Here is an 18,765-nt window from a genome sequence, read left to right on the forward strand (position 1 = left end):
GGATACAAGGCAGAAAGTGAAGGAGAGAAAAACAGTCAATGGATAAGAAGGCACTGGAAACATAGTTAAAAGCACAGAAAAATAAAGTCACCAGACAACAAAGGTAGGGAAAATTATTTTATTTTCAATATAGTGATTGAAATGTGTCAGTTTTGAGAATTTATATCTGCTGTGTATAATATGTGTATATGAATAATTAATGAAAATTTGCATTACAATTAGTAAAAGGGGTGCAATCTGGGGCAGAGCTTGGGTGGGCTTAGGGCAGAGCTTGGGAGGTCTGTGGTTGATATTCCGGAACTCTGCAAGATGGCATCATCAGCTTAAGCTCTGTGTAAGCCTACCATAAGAAGTTTACTTTATAAGGACTATCCACTTCATCATCGATATTATTCCTTCCAGTGCTAGCTTTGTGAGTGATAGCTCAGAATGGACTCTTCTAGTGATCACCTGAAGGTATGACTTTGCTAGTTAAACATCATCTGAAAGGAATTATATAACATTGGAACTCTGCTTCTTGTTTATTTTCTGTTTTATCTGATGTTGGCAGTTAGAATCAGTGCTTCAGGCAATTACCATAGAAGTCACTGGTCTACCAATAGGTGAGAATTGGGTCCCATTACAAGTAATTTCTACTTTTGACTCCCATATAACAGTTGTTCTTCAACTGCAGTCATCTATTGTTTTTCTTGTTGGTTGTCATGGCAACTGTTAGGATTAGAAGCGACAAGTCCATTGATCTTGTTATTAGCAAATAATCTTCTATAACAAATAATCTAGCAACTGAACATCAGCTTCAATTCTTTTTGACTTAATCTTGGTAATTACTGCCTAACAACTATTGGTATGAATTGAGTTTATCAGAAGTCAAGCCCTCCTTAGCTGATCAAAAAGACAGAACTGGTAAACATCACAGCAAACAGCACTTTACAGGCTTTACTAACTTGCTGATTTCCACGCTGGAGAAAGAAGAGCTGTTGGTCTTATGACAGATCAAGTGGATACTACAAGCCTCATTGTCACTTGTCACATGGTTCTTCTTGTCACGGGGAACTGACTGCTGAGAATGTTGAACTGGATTGCTCCTTTGTCACTAGCGAAACTTGCTCTACACAGCATCAGGGTCTGTCATAAATGGTTGGGTGGCCTCCTTGCTCCATGCCGTCTTCACGTTCAGAGGATGGATGCAGTGACTCAACGGATCAGATGTCTTCCTCCCTCCCTAATACAAGCAAGACCAATTGGAGGTGCAGGGGTGGAGCTAATTGGTTAATGCTGACTATTGGGAATTGCCTGCACTGTGGAGTAGTGCTGCCTGATTCAGGAAAAAAAATTTCGATTCGATTCAACCCATTGAATCGATTTTTCAATTCGATTCGATTTTCCTGCCCAATTGGGTGTTTTTCCCAAATATCCTGGTGGGTTTATTTTATAACCTCTTCAATCCCTTTGCCTTCTCCTAACCACACTGGCGCTGTGGTGTAAACAAAATAAACAAACAAAAAATACTTTTTCTCTCTCTGTTACATCCTAGCTCACGTTTGCGGTCTATCACCAGCTCTGGCAGGATACACATTTCAAATATGACCTTGTAATCACAAAACAGAAAATAAAATTAGTTTTTCTACCTTTTGTTGTCTGGTCATTATTCAGATCTTGTTGGTCCCCCGCTCTGGTTGTCTTCTGATAACTTGCTTGCCAGGGTCTCCTTCTTTCTTCTTTCTCCGTGCTAACCATCCATCTGCCATCTCTGTCCTCCCCTTCCGTTTCCCTTCCCTTCCCCTCCCCCGGAGGTCTGGCATCTTTCCTTTTTTTTCATCTCCATCCACAGATCCACCTTTTCTCAACTACTCTTTCATTCAGCATCTCTCCCTCCTTCCCCACCACCCCAGGGTCCACCATCTCTCCCTTTCTTTTCCCAACTACCCTCCTATCCATTATCTCTATCCCCCCTCCACACCATCCCTTGTGTCCAATTTCACTCCCTTTCTGTTCCTTCCCTCCCTAAATCTCATTGTCCACTATCTCTCTTCCCTCTCCTCTGTTTTTCGACCCATTATTTCTCCCCACCCCAAGTCTGGCATATGAACGTCTCTTTGAACCCCCCCTCCCTCCATGTAATTCTACACCAGTGCCCCCCCTGAAGGCCTGCCCCCCACCCCTGAAGGTCTGCCTGTCCCCCCTTGAAGGCCTGTGCCACCATCCCTGAAGGTCTGCCCCCCTTGTAGGCCTGCACTCCCCTGCCCAGGCTATCCCACCATGCCCTGCCCGCATGTACCCATTTTCTTATTTACTTCTTTTCCACTTCTTGCTTCTCTACTTCTCCTCTTCACTGTTCTCTTTCTTTCCCTTTCTCTGCTCACTCCATCCCTCTCTCCAAATACTCTTTATCCTCTTTCCAACCCTATATTTCTCTCCCTGTCTCCTTTCTCATTCCAATCCTTCATTCAGTCTTCACCTGTGAGGCACCGGGACACGGTCCCCAGTTGAAGGCAACACAAAGCACAGAAGACCCGTTTCAAAATTTTGAGTTCACACCAGGTAAAGTTTACAGTGAACTGGCAAAACTCAAGGTGAACAACGCCATGGGACCAGACAATTTGCACCCAAGAGTGCTCAGAGAATTGAGCGATGTCCTGGCAAAACCGTTGACTGAGCTATTCAATCTCTCCCTAAGTAAGGGGAAAATTCCCCTGGACTGGAAATTAGCTAATGTCGTTCCTCTGCATAAAAAGGGTTGCAGGGCAGAGGCTGCGAATTATAGACCGGTGAGTCTCACATAAATAGTGTGCAAACTCATGGAAACACTAATTAAAAGCAAATTGGACACGATCTTGAATGAAGGGAATCTTTGGGATCCCAGTCAGCATGGATTCACCAAGGGTAGGTCCTGCCAATCCAATCTCATCAGCTTCTTTGACTGGGTAACAAGAAAGTTGGACTTGGGAGAGTCTTTGGACGTCGTGTACCTGGACTTCAGTAAAGCTTTTGACAGTGTCCCACACCGCAAGCTGCTAAGCAAGATGGAATCGATGGGGTTAGGAGAGACACTAACTGCATGGGTCAATGATTGGCTGAGTGGCAGACTTCAGAGGGTGGTGGTTAATGGTACCCTCTCTAAAACATCGGAGATGACCAGTGGAGTGCCGCAGGGCTCGGTCCTGGGTCCACTCCTTTTCAACATATTCATAGGGGATCTGACTCAAGGGCTTCAAGATAAAATAACACTATTCGCCGATGACGCCAAACTATGTAATATAGTAAGTGAATGCAGTTTACAGAATTATATGGCGCAGGACCTGCTTACATTGGAAAGTTGGTCCTCAACCTGGCAGCTAGGCTTCAATGCTAAGAAATGTAAGGTCATGCACCTCGGAAGCGGAAATCCATGCAGGACGTACTTCTTGAACGGAGAAACTTTAACTAGGACTTCAGCAGAACGAGATTTAGGAGTAATCATCAGTGCAGACATGAAAACTGCCAATCAAGTGGAGAAGGCTTCATCTGAGGCAAGGCAGATATTGGGTTGTATCAATAGAAGTTTCGTCAGCCGAAAGCCTGAAGTCATAATGCCGTTGTATAGGGCCATGGTGAGACCTCATCTGGAGTACTGTGTGCAATTCTGGAGGCCACATTACAGTAAAGATGTGCGCAGAATTGAATTGATTCAACGGACGGCCACCAGGATGATCTCGGGGCTCAAGGGTCTCTCGTACGAAGAGAGACTGAACAAATTGCAGCTCTACACTCTTGAGGAACGTAGGAAGAGGGGAGACATGATCGAAACATTTAAGTACCTCACGGGACGTGTCGAAGTGGAAGATGATATTTTCTTTCTCAAGGGACCCTCGGCCACAAGAGGGCACCTGCTCAAACTCAGGGGCGGAAAATTTCATGGCGACACCAGAAAGTATTTCTTCACAGAGAGAGTGGTTGATCATTGGAACAAGCTTCCAGTGCAGGTGATCGAGGCAGAAAGCGTGCAAGACTTTAAGAATAAATGGGATACCCATGTGGGATCCCTACGAGGGTCAAGATAAGAAAATTGGGTCATTAGGGCATAGACAGGGGGTGGGTAAGCAGAGTGGGCAGACTTGATGGGCTGTAGCCCTTTTCTGCCGTCATCTTCTATGTTTCTATGTACTTTTTCACTCCTTGCCTCCTTCCTCAGCTCAGCTCTCTCAGGCTGCCTACACTTGATCTCTCTTTTTTTTTTTTTTTTTTTTTAATCGTGCAGCAGTCTGATGGCAGCAGAAGAAATGCTGTGCTGCTGTGGGTCCAGTCATGGCCTCCCTTCCTCCCCCCGAAGCCTGCCTGCCTTCCCCCAAGCTGACCTGCCACCGATTCGGCCTCCTGCCACTCACCCGCTCCCACAGCTGCTGCTAGCAGCCGCTGCTAGCTGAATCCATTTAGAACACATCCCCTGCTGCTGCCGCAACTCCAAAAGGGCCAGGCGAGTGCAGCGATTGCACCCGCCAGTCAATAAGCCTTCCCCCAACATCAATTCTGACAGAGAGAAGGCTTATGGGCTGGTGGCATGCAATCGCTGCATGCGCCTGGCCCTTTTGGAGCAGCAGCTGCAAGCGGAATTAAATTGAGCCGGTGGGCGGGTTGCAAGCAAGCAGCAACACAGAAACACCACTGCCGCTTGCACTCATCGTAGAAGTGCATCGGACCCACCCTTTAATCCGGCCCTGGATGCACAGGAGGCTAGGGGAGAAGCCGGAAACCAGCACTTCCCGACTGACCCTCCCTCCTGACCCTCTAAAGCAACGGCCGGCCAGCAAGAGGCAGCACTGCTGCTCCTGCTTTAGGGGGTGAAGGGGGGAGGGTCAGTAAGCAAATCGGGAGGCCGATTTTGTTTTGTTTTGAATCGATTCGAATCGATTCACCCTAAGTGAATCGATGAATTGATTCAAATCGTGAATCGGGCAGCACTACCGCGGAGGCTTCTGAATGGGAACTTTCTTTTAGACTTTGAATGCTCTACACTGAGCATATTTTATCTGTATGTTTACAAAAACTATCCTAGAAATAATTTAAATTTGACTGAAAAAAAAAAATATTATATATATATATATATATATATATATATATATATACAGTCAAACCTCGGTTTACGAGTGCACCGGTTTGCGAGTGTTTTGCAAGACGAGAAAAACATTCGCAAAATCGGTGCCTCGGAAACCAAGTTTGACTCGGTTTACGAGCGCCACCACCCCGCAATCCAGCATCCCCCACCCCCGCTCGCGTCGTCCGTCTCTCCCCGCGAACCTACATTCCCCCCGAGCACCGCAACGACATCACTTACCCTGATTGGGCACCGGCACTAGCACCAATGCACAGGAGGTGCCGGTGCCTGAAGATCCTCCCTCTTCTGGCCTGGGCTGGGCAGTGCGACGGTGATCCTCCCTCTTCCCTGTGCTGGGCTGGACTGGGCTTTGAGCATTTGCACATGCTCAAAGCCTTCTGGTCTCGCTCTCTCCGAGATTCTCAGATTCAGAATCTCGGAGAGAGTGAGACCAGAAGGCTTTGAGCATGCACAAATGCTCAAAGCCCAATCCAGCCCAGCACAGGGAAGAGGGAGGAACTCCGTCACACCGCCCAGCCCAGCCCAGGCCAGAAGAGAGAGGATCTTCGGGCACCGGCACCTCCTGTGCATTGGTGCTGGTGCCGGTGCCCAATCGGGGTAAGCGATGTCGTTGCGGTGCTTTGGGGGGGGGGGATGTAGGATCGCGGGGGAGGGGCGGCGACGCGAGCGGGGGGGAGGATGCCAGTTCGCAGGGGGGATGCCGGATCGCAGGGGGGGGGGGATGGAGCAGCTTCAGTGGCCTCAAGGAGGAGGGGATGGAGCAGCGCAGGTAGCCTCGGGGGGAGGGAGGAGGAGGTGGAATGAATCAAAGCGAGTTTCCCTTACTTCCTATGGGGAAACTCGCTTTGATATACGAGCAAACTTCTGGAACGAATTATGCTCGTAAACCAAGGTTCCACTGTATATATATATATATACACATACACACACTAATTGTCATTGCATGGAATCTTTAGAAGGCTGGGGTAAGCAGTGTTCTATCCTTCAATAGATTCTTTTCTAATCTATCATGCTTCCCTTACCCCCATTCCAACACATATGGTGCAATGGTTTGGGATGGATTTTCAATCCTAACATTTTCCCCTATTCACCTTTCAGATCCCTTACATCCTACTAGATGGGTAAACTCATCTTATTCCTCACCTCTCCATAGAAACCAAAGCCCTCAATCCAAATCAAAGAAAACAAAAAGTTTTTTACCTTCGCTCCCAGGCGCCTCTAATTACACTGCACAACAAAGTTTTTGCTTCCTGAACACTGCTGGGTGTTTCTTATAGAATTTTGGGTGCTGATCATGAATATTACATCAAAAATTACCCATCACGTACCATTTCAGAGAAATCTTCAATTTTGTCGTGATTTTTTCTTATATTTGGATGCAAACAATTTTTTCTCCCATAAGTGTCTTATCAACAACGGTTTGTGCCGCCTGGGTATGTCCATGCATAAAATCTAGCCAGGTTGGAAGCTGTTTTATGGAAGATGACATCCTGGGCATGTCTGGGCAGGTCTGAACGAGCTTGCGCTGTCTCACCATGCTATAATGGTGGCTTCCATACACCGATCCTGCTCATTTGGTTAATATAGATAGTCCGTGTGTGTATATAGTATCAGTATAGTAAAGTATAGTAGTATAGTAGCTGTAGCAATATAACAGTAAGTAAGCTTGATGCTATAGACGTTTTGGTGTCGGGCAATATGTCTCGTCGGTGTCGTAACAGCCGCGACACATTCTGCTATATCTGTGGGGAATATACACTTACGCCTCAGAGACGTTCGATGACTGCCCTTGTAAAGAAAGCCTATCATCTGTATTTTGGCTGCAAAATAGGTGATCAAGACAAGCAATGGGCGCCTCACATTTGCTGTGCGACATGTGCTGTTAGTCTGAGAGCCTGGCTCAGAGGTACTCGAAAGACGATGCCATTTGCTGTTCCGATGATATGGCGAGAACAGAAAGACCATGTGACGGACTGTTATTTCTGTTTGACTAATGTGTCTGGTTTCTCTGCCAAAAACAAGAAGTCAATTGAATATCCTAATCTGCCTTCAGCAATGAGACCCATGCCACATGATGACAGTCTTCCAGTTCCGAAACCACCAGAGGATTGGACCTTAGACGAACCAGATGAAGAAACTGCAGTGCAGGGTTCTAACAGTGACATTGACCCGGATTTTGAACCATCCTCATCAGGCGATCCACATCTGATAACACAGTCCGAATTGAACGATTTGGTCAGAGATTTGGGTCTGTCAAAAGCAAAAGCTGAGCTGCTAGGTTCGAGACTGCAGGAATGGTGTTTGCTATCACCAGGTACGAAAATTTCTGTGTTTCGAGACCGGCATCATGATATAACCAAATTTTTTGCACAAGTCGACAGTCTCTGTTTCTGTTGTGACATTGAAGGATTGTTCTCGGTCTTTGGTTGTGATCACAACCCGGAAGAGTGGCGTCTTTTCATTGATTCGTCAATGTTAAGCCTGAAAGCTGTTCTGTTGCACAATGGCAACGTTTATCCTTCAGTACCTGTTGGCTATGCAGCACATATGAAAGAAACATATGAGAATATGGAAATGTTACTAAAGTATGTCCAGTATACCAGGTATAACTGGAATATCTGTGGAGACCTCAAAGTCGTTGCTCTGTTACTAGGACTGCAGCTTGGCTATACAAAGTACTGCTGTTTCATCTGCGAATGGGACAGCCGAGACAGAGAGTCGCACTATTCTAGAAAGAACTGGCCACTCCGTAAAAAGTTAGTTCCAGGACAGAAAAATGTAGCACATGAATCGCTTGTTGACCCGACAAAGATATTTTTGCCTCCTCTTCACATTAAACTGGGACTCATGAAGAATTTTGTGAAAGCAATGAACAAGGAAGGGGAAGGTTTTCGTTATTTAAGACAGATGTTCCCAAGAATAACTGATGCCAAGATCAAAGAGGGTATTTTTGTTGGCCCCCAGATCAGACATGTTATGAGTGACAAGCGATTTGAAGATCTGTTAGTTGGGCCGGAAAAAATTGGCTGGAAAGCCTTGAAAGACGTTGTTGACAATTTTCTGGGCAATTACAGAGCCCCAAACTACATTCAGCTGGTAGACAAACTTCTCAAAGCATACAAGAGAATGAAGTGCAATATGTCACTCAAGATTCATTTCCTCCATTCACACTTGGACTTCTTCCCCGCAAATCTCGGTGCTGTGAGTGACGAGCACGGTGAAAGGTTTCATCAAGACATAGCTACGATGGAGAAACGATACCAGGGCAATTGGAATCCGTCAATGCTTGCCGACTATTGTTGGATGCTACAACGTGATGCACCAGACACTGAATATAAAAGAAACTCGGGAGCAAAACACTTTTAATTCTGTTTCATTTAGTCGCTTGTGCGAAACGTAAACTTGACTATATATTTTATTGTCAGTAAACATAAAAATGTCTATTTCTCATAGTTCTTACGTGATGCAGTAAAACCAAAACCATATTTGAGCATACCAAGTTGGTACCTGTCATAATCACCAAAAACTTTTCAGGAATCAAGACTTAACCAAAAAATTGTTGTGCAGTGTTACCAGTCTACCAGCTTTCTTCATTTATCATGCGCTTATACCAATATTAGGTCTGTCAGAAATAAAGCCAACTTCATAAGGTATTGGATCATGGAGGACAACTTAGACTGTATGTTCCTCACTGAAATTTGGCTTCCTTCACCTGAAGACCCTATTATCAAAGACCTCTGTCCACCAGGCTATAAAATACTTTCACTATGCAGAGATAACAAGTGAGGAGCTGGCCTAGCTCTCATAGTAAAAGACTTCCTCCAAATCAATCTACTGGAGTTTGAACAACACAACATTGAAATTCTGACATGTCAATTGTCTAGCCCTATTCTAAATACTTCCCTTATTTGTATTCTCTTTTACATAACACCTAAAAACTGGGAGAATGTAAAAGACCTTTTTCAAAATTTTGTGTTTAAGAACTCACTCTCCTCTCCTTCCTGCATATTATTGGGAGATTTAAATCTTCACCTTTAAATCTAGCACTGACAATTTGGTCATCGAACTACTCTCCTTCCTGAAAAATTTAGACTATTCCTGGCTTCCCTTTTGTTCCACACATGTAAAAGGATACCATCTAGACCTGACAGCCACTTCCTCCAAAGACCCTTTCCATCCTCCAATATACTCATCAGATGGTTCTTAGCATCAATCACTTTTATCAGACCATTACAAATTCATATTTAATCTCAACTTGCTCTCAAGTCAAGCATCAAAAAATCCTCACCTACTACCCCCATATTATCCAGAGGACCTATAGATGAGATTGCCTTCTGATCCAGCTATGACTCCAACTTTGCCGACCATCAGTCAAGACTTTTATACTGACTGGGACTCCTTCAGTATCTCCATCTTAAACTGCCTTGTACCTCACAAACTCAAACACCAGAGACAATCCGACAAATGGTTCGACCCTGAGTTACTTATGCTGAAACGTCAAGTTTGTCGCCTGGAGCGAGCATGGACCAAGAATAAAGCAGAAATTATTAAATTAGAATGCCGAGCAAAATCCAAAGAATATAAGCTCCTGCTGAAAGAGGAACGCAAACAATATTACTCCTCTCGTATATACCAGGACGGTCTTAACTCAAAGGACCTATTTATGTAATGTAATGTAATGTAATTTATTTCTTATATACCGCTACATCCGTTAGGTTCTAAGCGGTTACAGAAAATATACATTAAAATTATAAGTAAGGAAGGTACTTAGAAAATTCCCTCACTGTCCCGAAGGCTCACAATCTAACTAAAGCACCTAAAGAGAATAGAGAAGTGAGAAGTACAGATAGAGGAAAGAATAAGAAATAAACATTCTAACAAGATTGTATTGAATTGAGTATTTTAGAAGGCAAAAAGAGAGGATAGAGAGGTATAGATGCAGAAGGGGAACCGTAAAAACAATGAATTTTGGAGAAATTTAAATAGTAGAAGTAGAACAAGACAAAAAATTAATGGCAAAACAGTGAGTAAGATTAAAAATAATTAATAAACTGGAAAAAATAAAAAATAAAAAAAATAAACATCAGTCTACAGTTTCAGTTTCAAAGATGAAGTGGATCAAGTAAGTTTTGGAGGAAAGATGACGTTCCCATAAAAAGGACTTCTTTATGTAAGAGGTTTGGTTGATAATCCAGGGTTGCTAAGACTCCTCGTCTTTGATGGTCTTTTTCATATAATCCTTAAGACTCACTGTCCGTGCTCCAGCTGTTACTCTGAACGACTGCTACAAGATGACTGCCATAGCTGGGGCATGTGGTGAGTGTTAGTGTTCTTCTTCTGCATAAAAGCCTCCCAGTACTAATTTTGGTGTAAGTAGGTGCCGCAAGATCTGGGGCAGACAGGGAACTCCTGCTTTGCTGCTGCTGCAATCTCCATAGCACTCGGTCTGTGCGGCCTCGGTGCGAAACTCTTAAGAAAAGCTGGGCTGATTGATGTTGTAATTTCAGTGCAGAAGCCCTCAGACTCAGGATGGGCAAGCGCCGAACAGGCCATTGTTGCTGATGCCAGGAGTGCAGGAAATAGGGGGAAGTAGCGAAGAGGACCGTAACGACCATGGGACGCCATGGCCGGTGAGTCATCCGCTCCAGTATGATCCACCAAGCACATCCAGTCAGTGGGCTCTGTGGGAGGCTCCTCTCAGCTCCCCTATCTGCAGACCATCGACCGCAGCAACGCATCTGCACAACTTTCGCCCTAAGATCCTGGTTCGATTGCTGCCTCCGGCCGCTTGCCTGAGATCTGCCACCTCTCCCCCTGCTTCCAAACAGAGGCAAACTGCAGAACGCAGTCTCCGGTATAGAGGAGCAAAGAATCCAGATCATGTCCTTCACAACTCCAACCAAAAACGAGGCTTCAGATTGGTCTTTCCTAGCAGCCACCACAAGTCCACTGAACCACAAGCGAGGGGCCCTCCAACTGTCGAGATGGAACCAACGGTCAGATCACAGAAAAACTTAGACTAGTAAACAGCCTAAGTGACGTTTCACCTCTAACTAATCTCTTCAATTATTCCATCCCATCTGCTGATGCCCTCGCCCTCCATTTTCAAACAAAAATCCAGGCTGCCGAAGTCTCTCTTAATGCAAGCCATGACCTGGAGTACTTTTACCATCCCAACCTGGTCTCGATTTAATTACTTATTCAAAAAATATATTCAAACTTACTCGCCAATTGATCACTGTCCTCCCGCTCTCATGTCAGATCTTTACCTTTAGCTATTCGACTTGCTAACTGAAGGAATATTCCCTGAAAATAAAGGGCATATCATCCTCCATCCCATCATTAAAGACAAAAAAAAACCCTCTCCTGAGCCAAGCAATTACAGATCTATTGCTTTAATCCCTCTTTTCATCAAACTTATGGAAGGTGTAGTGCAAACACAACTTATGAGCCACTTAGAACATTTTCAACTGCTTCACAATTCACACTAAGGCTTCAGGCATTCCTTTAGCACAGAGACAGTCATTGCATCAATAACCAATGACCTATATAAGATACTTAGCAAGGGTCAGAATGCCCTTGTTCTTAACTTTGATCTCAGTAGTGCTTTCGACCTGGTGGACCATGATCTTCTACTTCTATGCCTTGACTCCTTTGGTCTTTCTGGGAACATATTAAATTAGTTTAAAGGTTTCCTGAAATCACGTAGCTATCAGGTCAAGATTGGAAACACTATCTTTAATATGAAACAGCAATTGTGGTCTCTCAAGGCTCACCATTGTCACCTCTACTCTTCAATGTCTACCTAGCTTCCTTGGGTGACCATCTTAGTAGCCTAAATGTCTCTCATTACAGTTACGCTGATGACATCCCTATCATCCTCCCTGTCACCAGTCTCTCACCATCTGAAATTCATAGAATAGAATCTATCCTCGCTACAATAGAAAATTGGATGTCTTGTTTCAAATTAAAGCTAAACACAGCTTCTAACTCTACGTTACATTCCATAACCTTGAAGGGAGCCATATATCTTTTATCACCGACAATCAGAATCTTAGGCATGCACTTGGACAGACAGCTATCGTTGACTGCTCAAATCAATCCTCTAACTCGCAAAGGATTTTCCACTCTTTAGAGACTTAGATCCATCAGGAAATTTTTCGACTGAGCGCCTTTTACTTTCCTGGTCCAATCGCTAGTTTTCAGTATCTTGGACTACTGCAACATCATCTACCTATTTGGACTTCGCAAACATTTCCAGAAATTAAGCATAATTCTAAACACCGCTAATATTTAACTTGAAAAAATTTGATCACTTAACCCCTTTCTACAACAAACTCCACTGGCTAAAAATTGAGAAACAGGCATTTTTTTAATTCGGCTATCTCTTCTATAAGACCCTATATGGTTTATTGCCTGTTTACCTCACCAATCATTTCTTATTTTCCAGACCCAGGTGGATCTCTCGACCTCAGTCATTCTTTTCCTTCCCATCAGTTAAAGGTTTTGCACATAAGAGATTCATCAATAAATTCTTATCCTACCAAGCAGTTTCTAAAGATCCAGAATGGAGTCATCTGTTCTGTTCTTCTACATCATACATGCATTTTAGGAAACTCCTGAAAACTCACCTCTTCCCCAAACCAGACAACCCAGTTTTAAATTAACCCTTGTTGATCCAAGACTAGACAACTTTCACTCATCATCTTACCCCATCACAAATCTCAATTTTCGTTTATTATGTTTATTTATTATTATTATTATTTATTGTTTTATTATTATGTTTTATTATTATGTTTATTTATTATGTTCGTTTATTATTTGTTTTTTATGCGTTTGTAAAACTGTATTATTCTAATTTGTTAAAAATTACTATTCCTGATGTTTTTTACTATCCTGTACACCGCCTTGAACCAAAAGGCTAATGCGGTATATAAATAAACATTTTTGTTATGTTATGTACAGTGTTTCCCCGCGAATTCGCAGTTTGTGGACTCACTAATTTGTGGTATTCTCCGACCGCCTCTTCCTGTACTAAAGTCGGGCTACACCAATCAGGAGCTGCATGTCAAAGCAGCTCCTGATTGGTGTAGCTTTACTTTAGTAACAGGAAAAGGCGGTCGGAGCATACCGTGAGTGATTTTCTTCACTCGCCAGCGCTCCAGCTGCCCTCTCCTGCCTCTCATGCCTTTTGACAGGCGAAAACCCGTATTTATGGTTTTTCAAAATTCGCAGGGGGTTCCTGGAATGGAACCCCCATGAATATCGGGGGAGTACTGTACTTAGCTTGAAGTAGTTGAGAAACACTGCTGTAGGCAATCAGCTAGCGTCAGCGCCTCTCCTTCTCTCTGGCCCTCTTCCTGCTGGCACCCCCTACTGGTGTCTCAGGGCCCGTCTGGAAGGCCTCTGCATATGCGTGGATGTCAATATGATGATGTCACGCATGTACGTGATGTCATCGCAACGATGTCTGCGCACTTCCAGGTGCCTCAAGCCGTGGCCACTATCTTTAGTGTGCTCCGACTCAAGAAAGTTTGAGAGACACTGTTCTAGACCCTTATCTGGTGGATGGGTTTACAGCTTCTGGATTATACCAAGATTTTCGGCTTTTTGCATCTGTGAACTGGGATGTATTGCTCTCTTGCTGGAGCTAGGACTTAGGCCTTCCAGGGGATTCTCTGGATCTTCTGGCTTTAATTAGGAGGATCTCTAAGATTTCCATCAGTGCAGATCTTCGGTTTAATAGTGGGTTCTTCACCAAGCTTATTTTACAGAGTCAGCTACATCATTCAAGATATGCAGTCTCTCCTATTTGTCACAAATGCTCCCAACAGGTCCACTCATTTTTTCATGTATTTTGGTCTTGCCCGAAAATTAAGTACTTTTGGAGAACAATTCTGTCTTATGTGGAACATATCCTCCACTGTCCACTCCCACTGTGTGTGGCAGGCCTCTTATTTGGTAAGTATGAGGCTTTTCGCCTTCCTCTATGAGGCCAGTTACAATTTGAGAAAAGTGGGAGTTTTGAGGAATAAAATGATTCTTTCAGTCTGGGTGAGTGATGCTTTGCCTTCTTACTGGATCTGGAGAAATTGCTTACAAGCTCTGTTGCTACTTGAGCGTAGGGCAGCTCAAATTAGCTTCAAGCATAAACTGTAGTTTCTTCAAATTTGGGATCTGTATATTCAGTCTTTACCTCCTCAGGCCCGCAGTGCTCTTTTGAACTCCTTCTGATGATGCTTTTGGTTTCAACAGTTGGGTAGCACAGGATATCAGGGTTTTGTTGTTTTGGGGGTTTTTTGGGGGGTGTCTTTTCTTTTCTGATTGCTTTAGGGAATTGTCCATACACCATTGCTGTCTCCCCCCAAAAAAAAATTTAGTTAGTGTATGCGTATGTTTCAGAGGGCTATAAGAGTAGTAGTCTTCTGGGGCTGTATGCTCTTTGTGTTACTATGTGGGGGAAGGGTTGGTTTTGAGTGGGTATGGGATTAATGAGGTTAGTTAGAGATATTTTTTCCCAGTTGTTCATTACAGTTTGCTATGTCTCTTGTACTATTCAAAATTTTCAATAAAAATTGTTTAAACAGTTATTAACAATGACATAAAGCAGGTATTCAATATACTTTAATATTCACTTTTTCATATGCACCTAAAATGTTTTAAAATATCAGATTATATTGGTAAAAGTTATGCAGAAGGACATAAAATAACAAGCAATCATACTGGCCTCTCATATCATAATCTGCAGCAATATTATAGCAGAAAGTCAGCAACCAGCTATCATTGGTCTGAAAAGTAAGTACTGTACTTTAAAAGTTTTATTATAGAAAAACTGTGCTTGAACAAAGCTTAACATTAAAAGTATGATCTGTTATGGTTTGCACAAATATAGAACAAAGTAAAGGGAACAGAAACCCCACATAAAATCCAACAAAGAAAGAACAAGTGAAAAGTGGGATAGAACACGTCAACCTTGGGACAAACAATCTTTTATTTCTATAAAGTCAAAATAAAATACAGAAACACATGAATAAAAACACATGTATTAAAAAATCCTATAAATGTGATGTCCTTATGTTGACAGGATCCAGTTGATGACCCGACACGGTCTGTGTTTTGGCCCCCAGATGGAGGCCTATCTCAGGGGTGTGTCTAATGGTCAACTAGATGTCACTCCAATGCTGGGAAAACAAACTGTAAAATAACCTTTAAAAAGACAGCAAGCATATGCAATGCTCATGAAAAATCCCAAAAGACTCAAGGAACAGGGTAACTAAGTTTGTTTTCCCAGCATTGGAGTGACAGCTAGTGGACCATTAGATGCACCCCTGAGGCAGGCCTTCATCCGGGGCCAAAACACGGACCGTGTCGGGTCAGCAACTGGATCATTTCAATATAAGGACATCACATTTACAGGACTTTTTATACATGTGGTTTTATTCATGTGTTTCTGTATTTATTTTGAGTTTATATAAAAGATTGTTTGTCCCAAGGTTCAAGTGTTATATCCCACTCCCCCCAATTGTTCTTTCTCTGTTATGGTTTGCACCACGAAAATAGGACTATGTTTCATAAGACAGTAAACTCACTATACATACCTGTCTTTCCAGATCTTGCCCAATAATGCCAGCTTCTATGTGAGCTGTTAGATTTTTTTCATCAATCCAGAGTATCCGATTCTATAGTTCAGAAAAACAGAATATTGGGCTAGAAATATAACATAACAGCAGATAAAAATCAATTGAAAGTAGAGGTGGTGGAGACAAAGACTGTCCAAATTCAAGAAAGTGTAGGCAGGCAAATAGGATTTCTTAGGGAGAGGAGGAGATGGAAAATGCTGCAGATGAGCAGACTGGATTGGCCATTTGGCCTTTATCAGCCATCATGTTTCTAAGGTCCTCACAGATATCCATATACACACATACTTAGGGGCATGATTACTAAAGCTTCGTGCATGCTAACAGGTTTTAGTGTGCACTGCTACTACATTTGCTAACTCCGTTAGTGTACAAAAAGAGATTATGTCCTTACCTTGATAATACAGTAACCCCTCCGAATCTGCAGTTTCAGTACCCGTGGATTCTGTTATTCGTGATTTTTCATTTTAACAAAACTCTGCATCGGACCTTCCCCAGACCTTACCTGGTGGTCTAGCAGCAACGCGGGGCAGGATAGATAGTCCTAGGCTCCTGCTTCGTGCAGAGCCATCATCAAAATGGCTGCCGTGAGTTCCCGTTGTAGTCTCAATGACAGCTCTGCATGAGGCAGGAGTGTAGAACGATCTATCCTGCCCTGTGTTGCCGCTAGCCCACCAAGTAAGGTCTGGGGAAGATCCAGGACACAGGAGGGAGGCGGGGTGGGTCAGAGCTGGCCCTAAAAATTATCCATGATTTTTCAATATTCGCAGGCCGGCTCTGCCCCTAACCCCTGCAAATATTGAGGGTCTGCTGTATATTTTCCATTAGACAGGCGAGTCATTCTAGGCAAGCAAGTTCTATCCCTATGGCCGCGAGCCATCTGCAGAAGGAATCCACTACATATTTTTTTTTCTCTGACTCTCCTCTACTTCACAGGGAGCTCTGCTGCCACTTGCAGATAGTACCCAAGCATAAACAGCTCCATCTACTACAGGTGAAGTTGGAACACTCATGGGAATTTTCCCAAGTAATAACTGTTCTGCTCAAACAAAGTTAACATAGGAACACAAACACTGAAACCGCCAACAATAATAATAACTTTATTTTTCTATACCGCCATAATCAGGCGACTTCTAGGCGGTTTACATTGTAAGAAGGCTGGACATTCAGCGAATAACAAAAGGTCTTAATACAATACAATAAGTCTACTTACAATACCGTACAATGAGTCTCAATACAATACAATACATTACAATGAGTCTCAATACAATACAATACCATACAATGAGTCTAAATATTAAACAATAATCTAGAAGGGAAACTTATGTATTAATTGGAGTTCTATGGATAGTGAGTACCTGAATGCTTTGGTACTAACGTATTAATTGGAGTTCTATGTGTAGAGAATACCTGAATACATGAAAGTAGCTTCTTGAGAGAAAGAAAAGGCGTTTACAGGGGGGAAGTCCTAGTGAGGGAGGAGACAGTTTTAGTCAATGAATTTGGCGAAAAGGGCGGTTTTGATCGATTTCCGGAATGCACTGTATGTCAGATTGGGTTCGTTTATGTAGTTTTTCAGCCAAGCTTGCTGTCTGCTTGCTTGGAACTTAAAGGTTCTGTCCAGGTATGATTTGTATCTGCAGCCTGTAATCTTTGGGTATGCAAAGATGTTTTTGTTTCTGATTGTTCGGGTGGGGTTATGTAGGATGAAGTGAGATTGTAGGTAAGAGGGTGCTAGTCCCCAGGCTTGCCTGAAACAGGTGCAAGCAAATTTGAATAATATTCGCGCTTCTATTGGTAGCCAATGCAGCTTTTTATAGTAGGGGCTGATGTGATCACTTTTTCTTAGTCCGAAAATTAGGCGAACGGCGGTGTTTTGTATTAGTCTCAGTTTTTTTATTGTTTTTTGTGGGATACTCAGGTAGATGATATTGCAGTAGTCAAGGATGGATAGGATCAGTGCCTGTACCAGCAGCCTGAATGATGTTGGATCAAAGAATTTTTTATGGTCCTTAGTTTCCATAGCGTGAAAAAACATTTTTTCACTAGTGAGTTTGTGTGGTCAGTCATAGTTAGGTGAGTGTCTAGAGTGATACCGAGTATTTTTATGTTTTTGGATATTGGATATTCGTGATTGTTTATTTTTATCGATGTTCTCGTAATTTTGTCATTAGGACTAGCCAGAAAGACTTTTGTTTTCTCTGCGTTTAGTTTCAGTTTGAAATTGGTGGTCCATTTATCGATTTCGGTCATTATGTTTGAGAGGTTGTCTACAATTTCTTTTGTGATGTCGTTTAAGGGGATTAGAATGGATATGTCGTCTGCATAAATGTAATGTATTAAGTTTAGTTTTTGTAGGAGGTGGCCTAAGGAGGCGATATAGATATTGAAAAGGGTGGGCGATAGTGGGGAACCTTGAGGCACGCCTGACGGGTTTTTCCATGGTTTGGAGTAGTTTCCATTGCTGATTACTCGGTAGGATCTGTTTGTTAGGAATTCTTGGAACCATTTCTTTGCCTTTCCCGAAATTCCCATTACTTCAAGGCACAGTAGCATGATTTCATGGTCTACCAGGTCGAACGCGCTGCTGAGGTCTAATTGTAGAATCAGTGCGCTTTTGCCTTTGCTAAAGAGATCATAGAGGTGGTTCAGTAAGGAGGCTAAGACAGTTTCTGTGTTGTATCCTTTCCTGAATCCTGATTGGTGTTCACTAAGGATGTTAAATTTGTCCAGGTAGTTTACTAGTTGAAGGTTGACCAATCCTTCCTGTATCTTTGTGAAAAGGGGAATGCTTGCTATGGGTCTGAAATTGGATGTCAGTGCTGAAGAGGTTTTCTGATCTTTAGGGATTAGAGTGATTAGTATGTGACCCATTTTTTTGTTTAATGTTCCGCTTGTAAGGGCGGTTGTTAGCCATGCGAATAGTTCCTTTTTAAATTCTGGAGGGGCAACTGTCATGATTTTTGGGGGACATGCGTCAAGTAGACAGTTAGATTTGGTGTACTTGTTGAATAAATTTAGGAACTGATGCCAGTT

The 18,765-nt window shown here is 43.0% G+C and overlaps 1 protein-coding gene across 1 annotated transcript in view; it reads right to left on the reverse strand.

Moving 5' to 3' along the window:
- Positions 1–18,765, reverse strand: part of AGPS (alkylglycerone phosphate synthase) — a 300,029-nt gene that overhangs the window by 164,814 nt on the left and 116,450 nt on the right. Inside the window, exon 8 of the mRNA XM_033946176.1 lies at positions 15,691–15,771. Within this exon, the coding sequence (XP_033802067.1) occupies positions 15,691–15,771 (81 nt within the window). The remainder of the gene's footprint in view (positions 1–15,690; positions 15,772–18,765) is intronic.

The sequence above is a fragment of the Geotrypetes seraphini genome, chromosome 5, assembly GCF_902459505.1.
Source record: "Geotrypetes seraphini chromosome 5, aGeoSer1.1, whole genome shotgun sequence".
Lineage (NCBI taxonomy): Eukaryota > Metazoa > Chordata > Amphibia > Gymnophiona > Dermophiidae > Geotrypetes > Geotrypetes seraphini.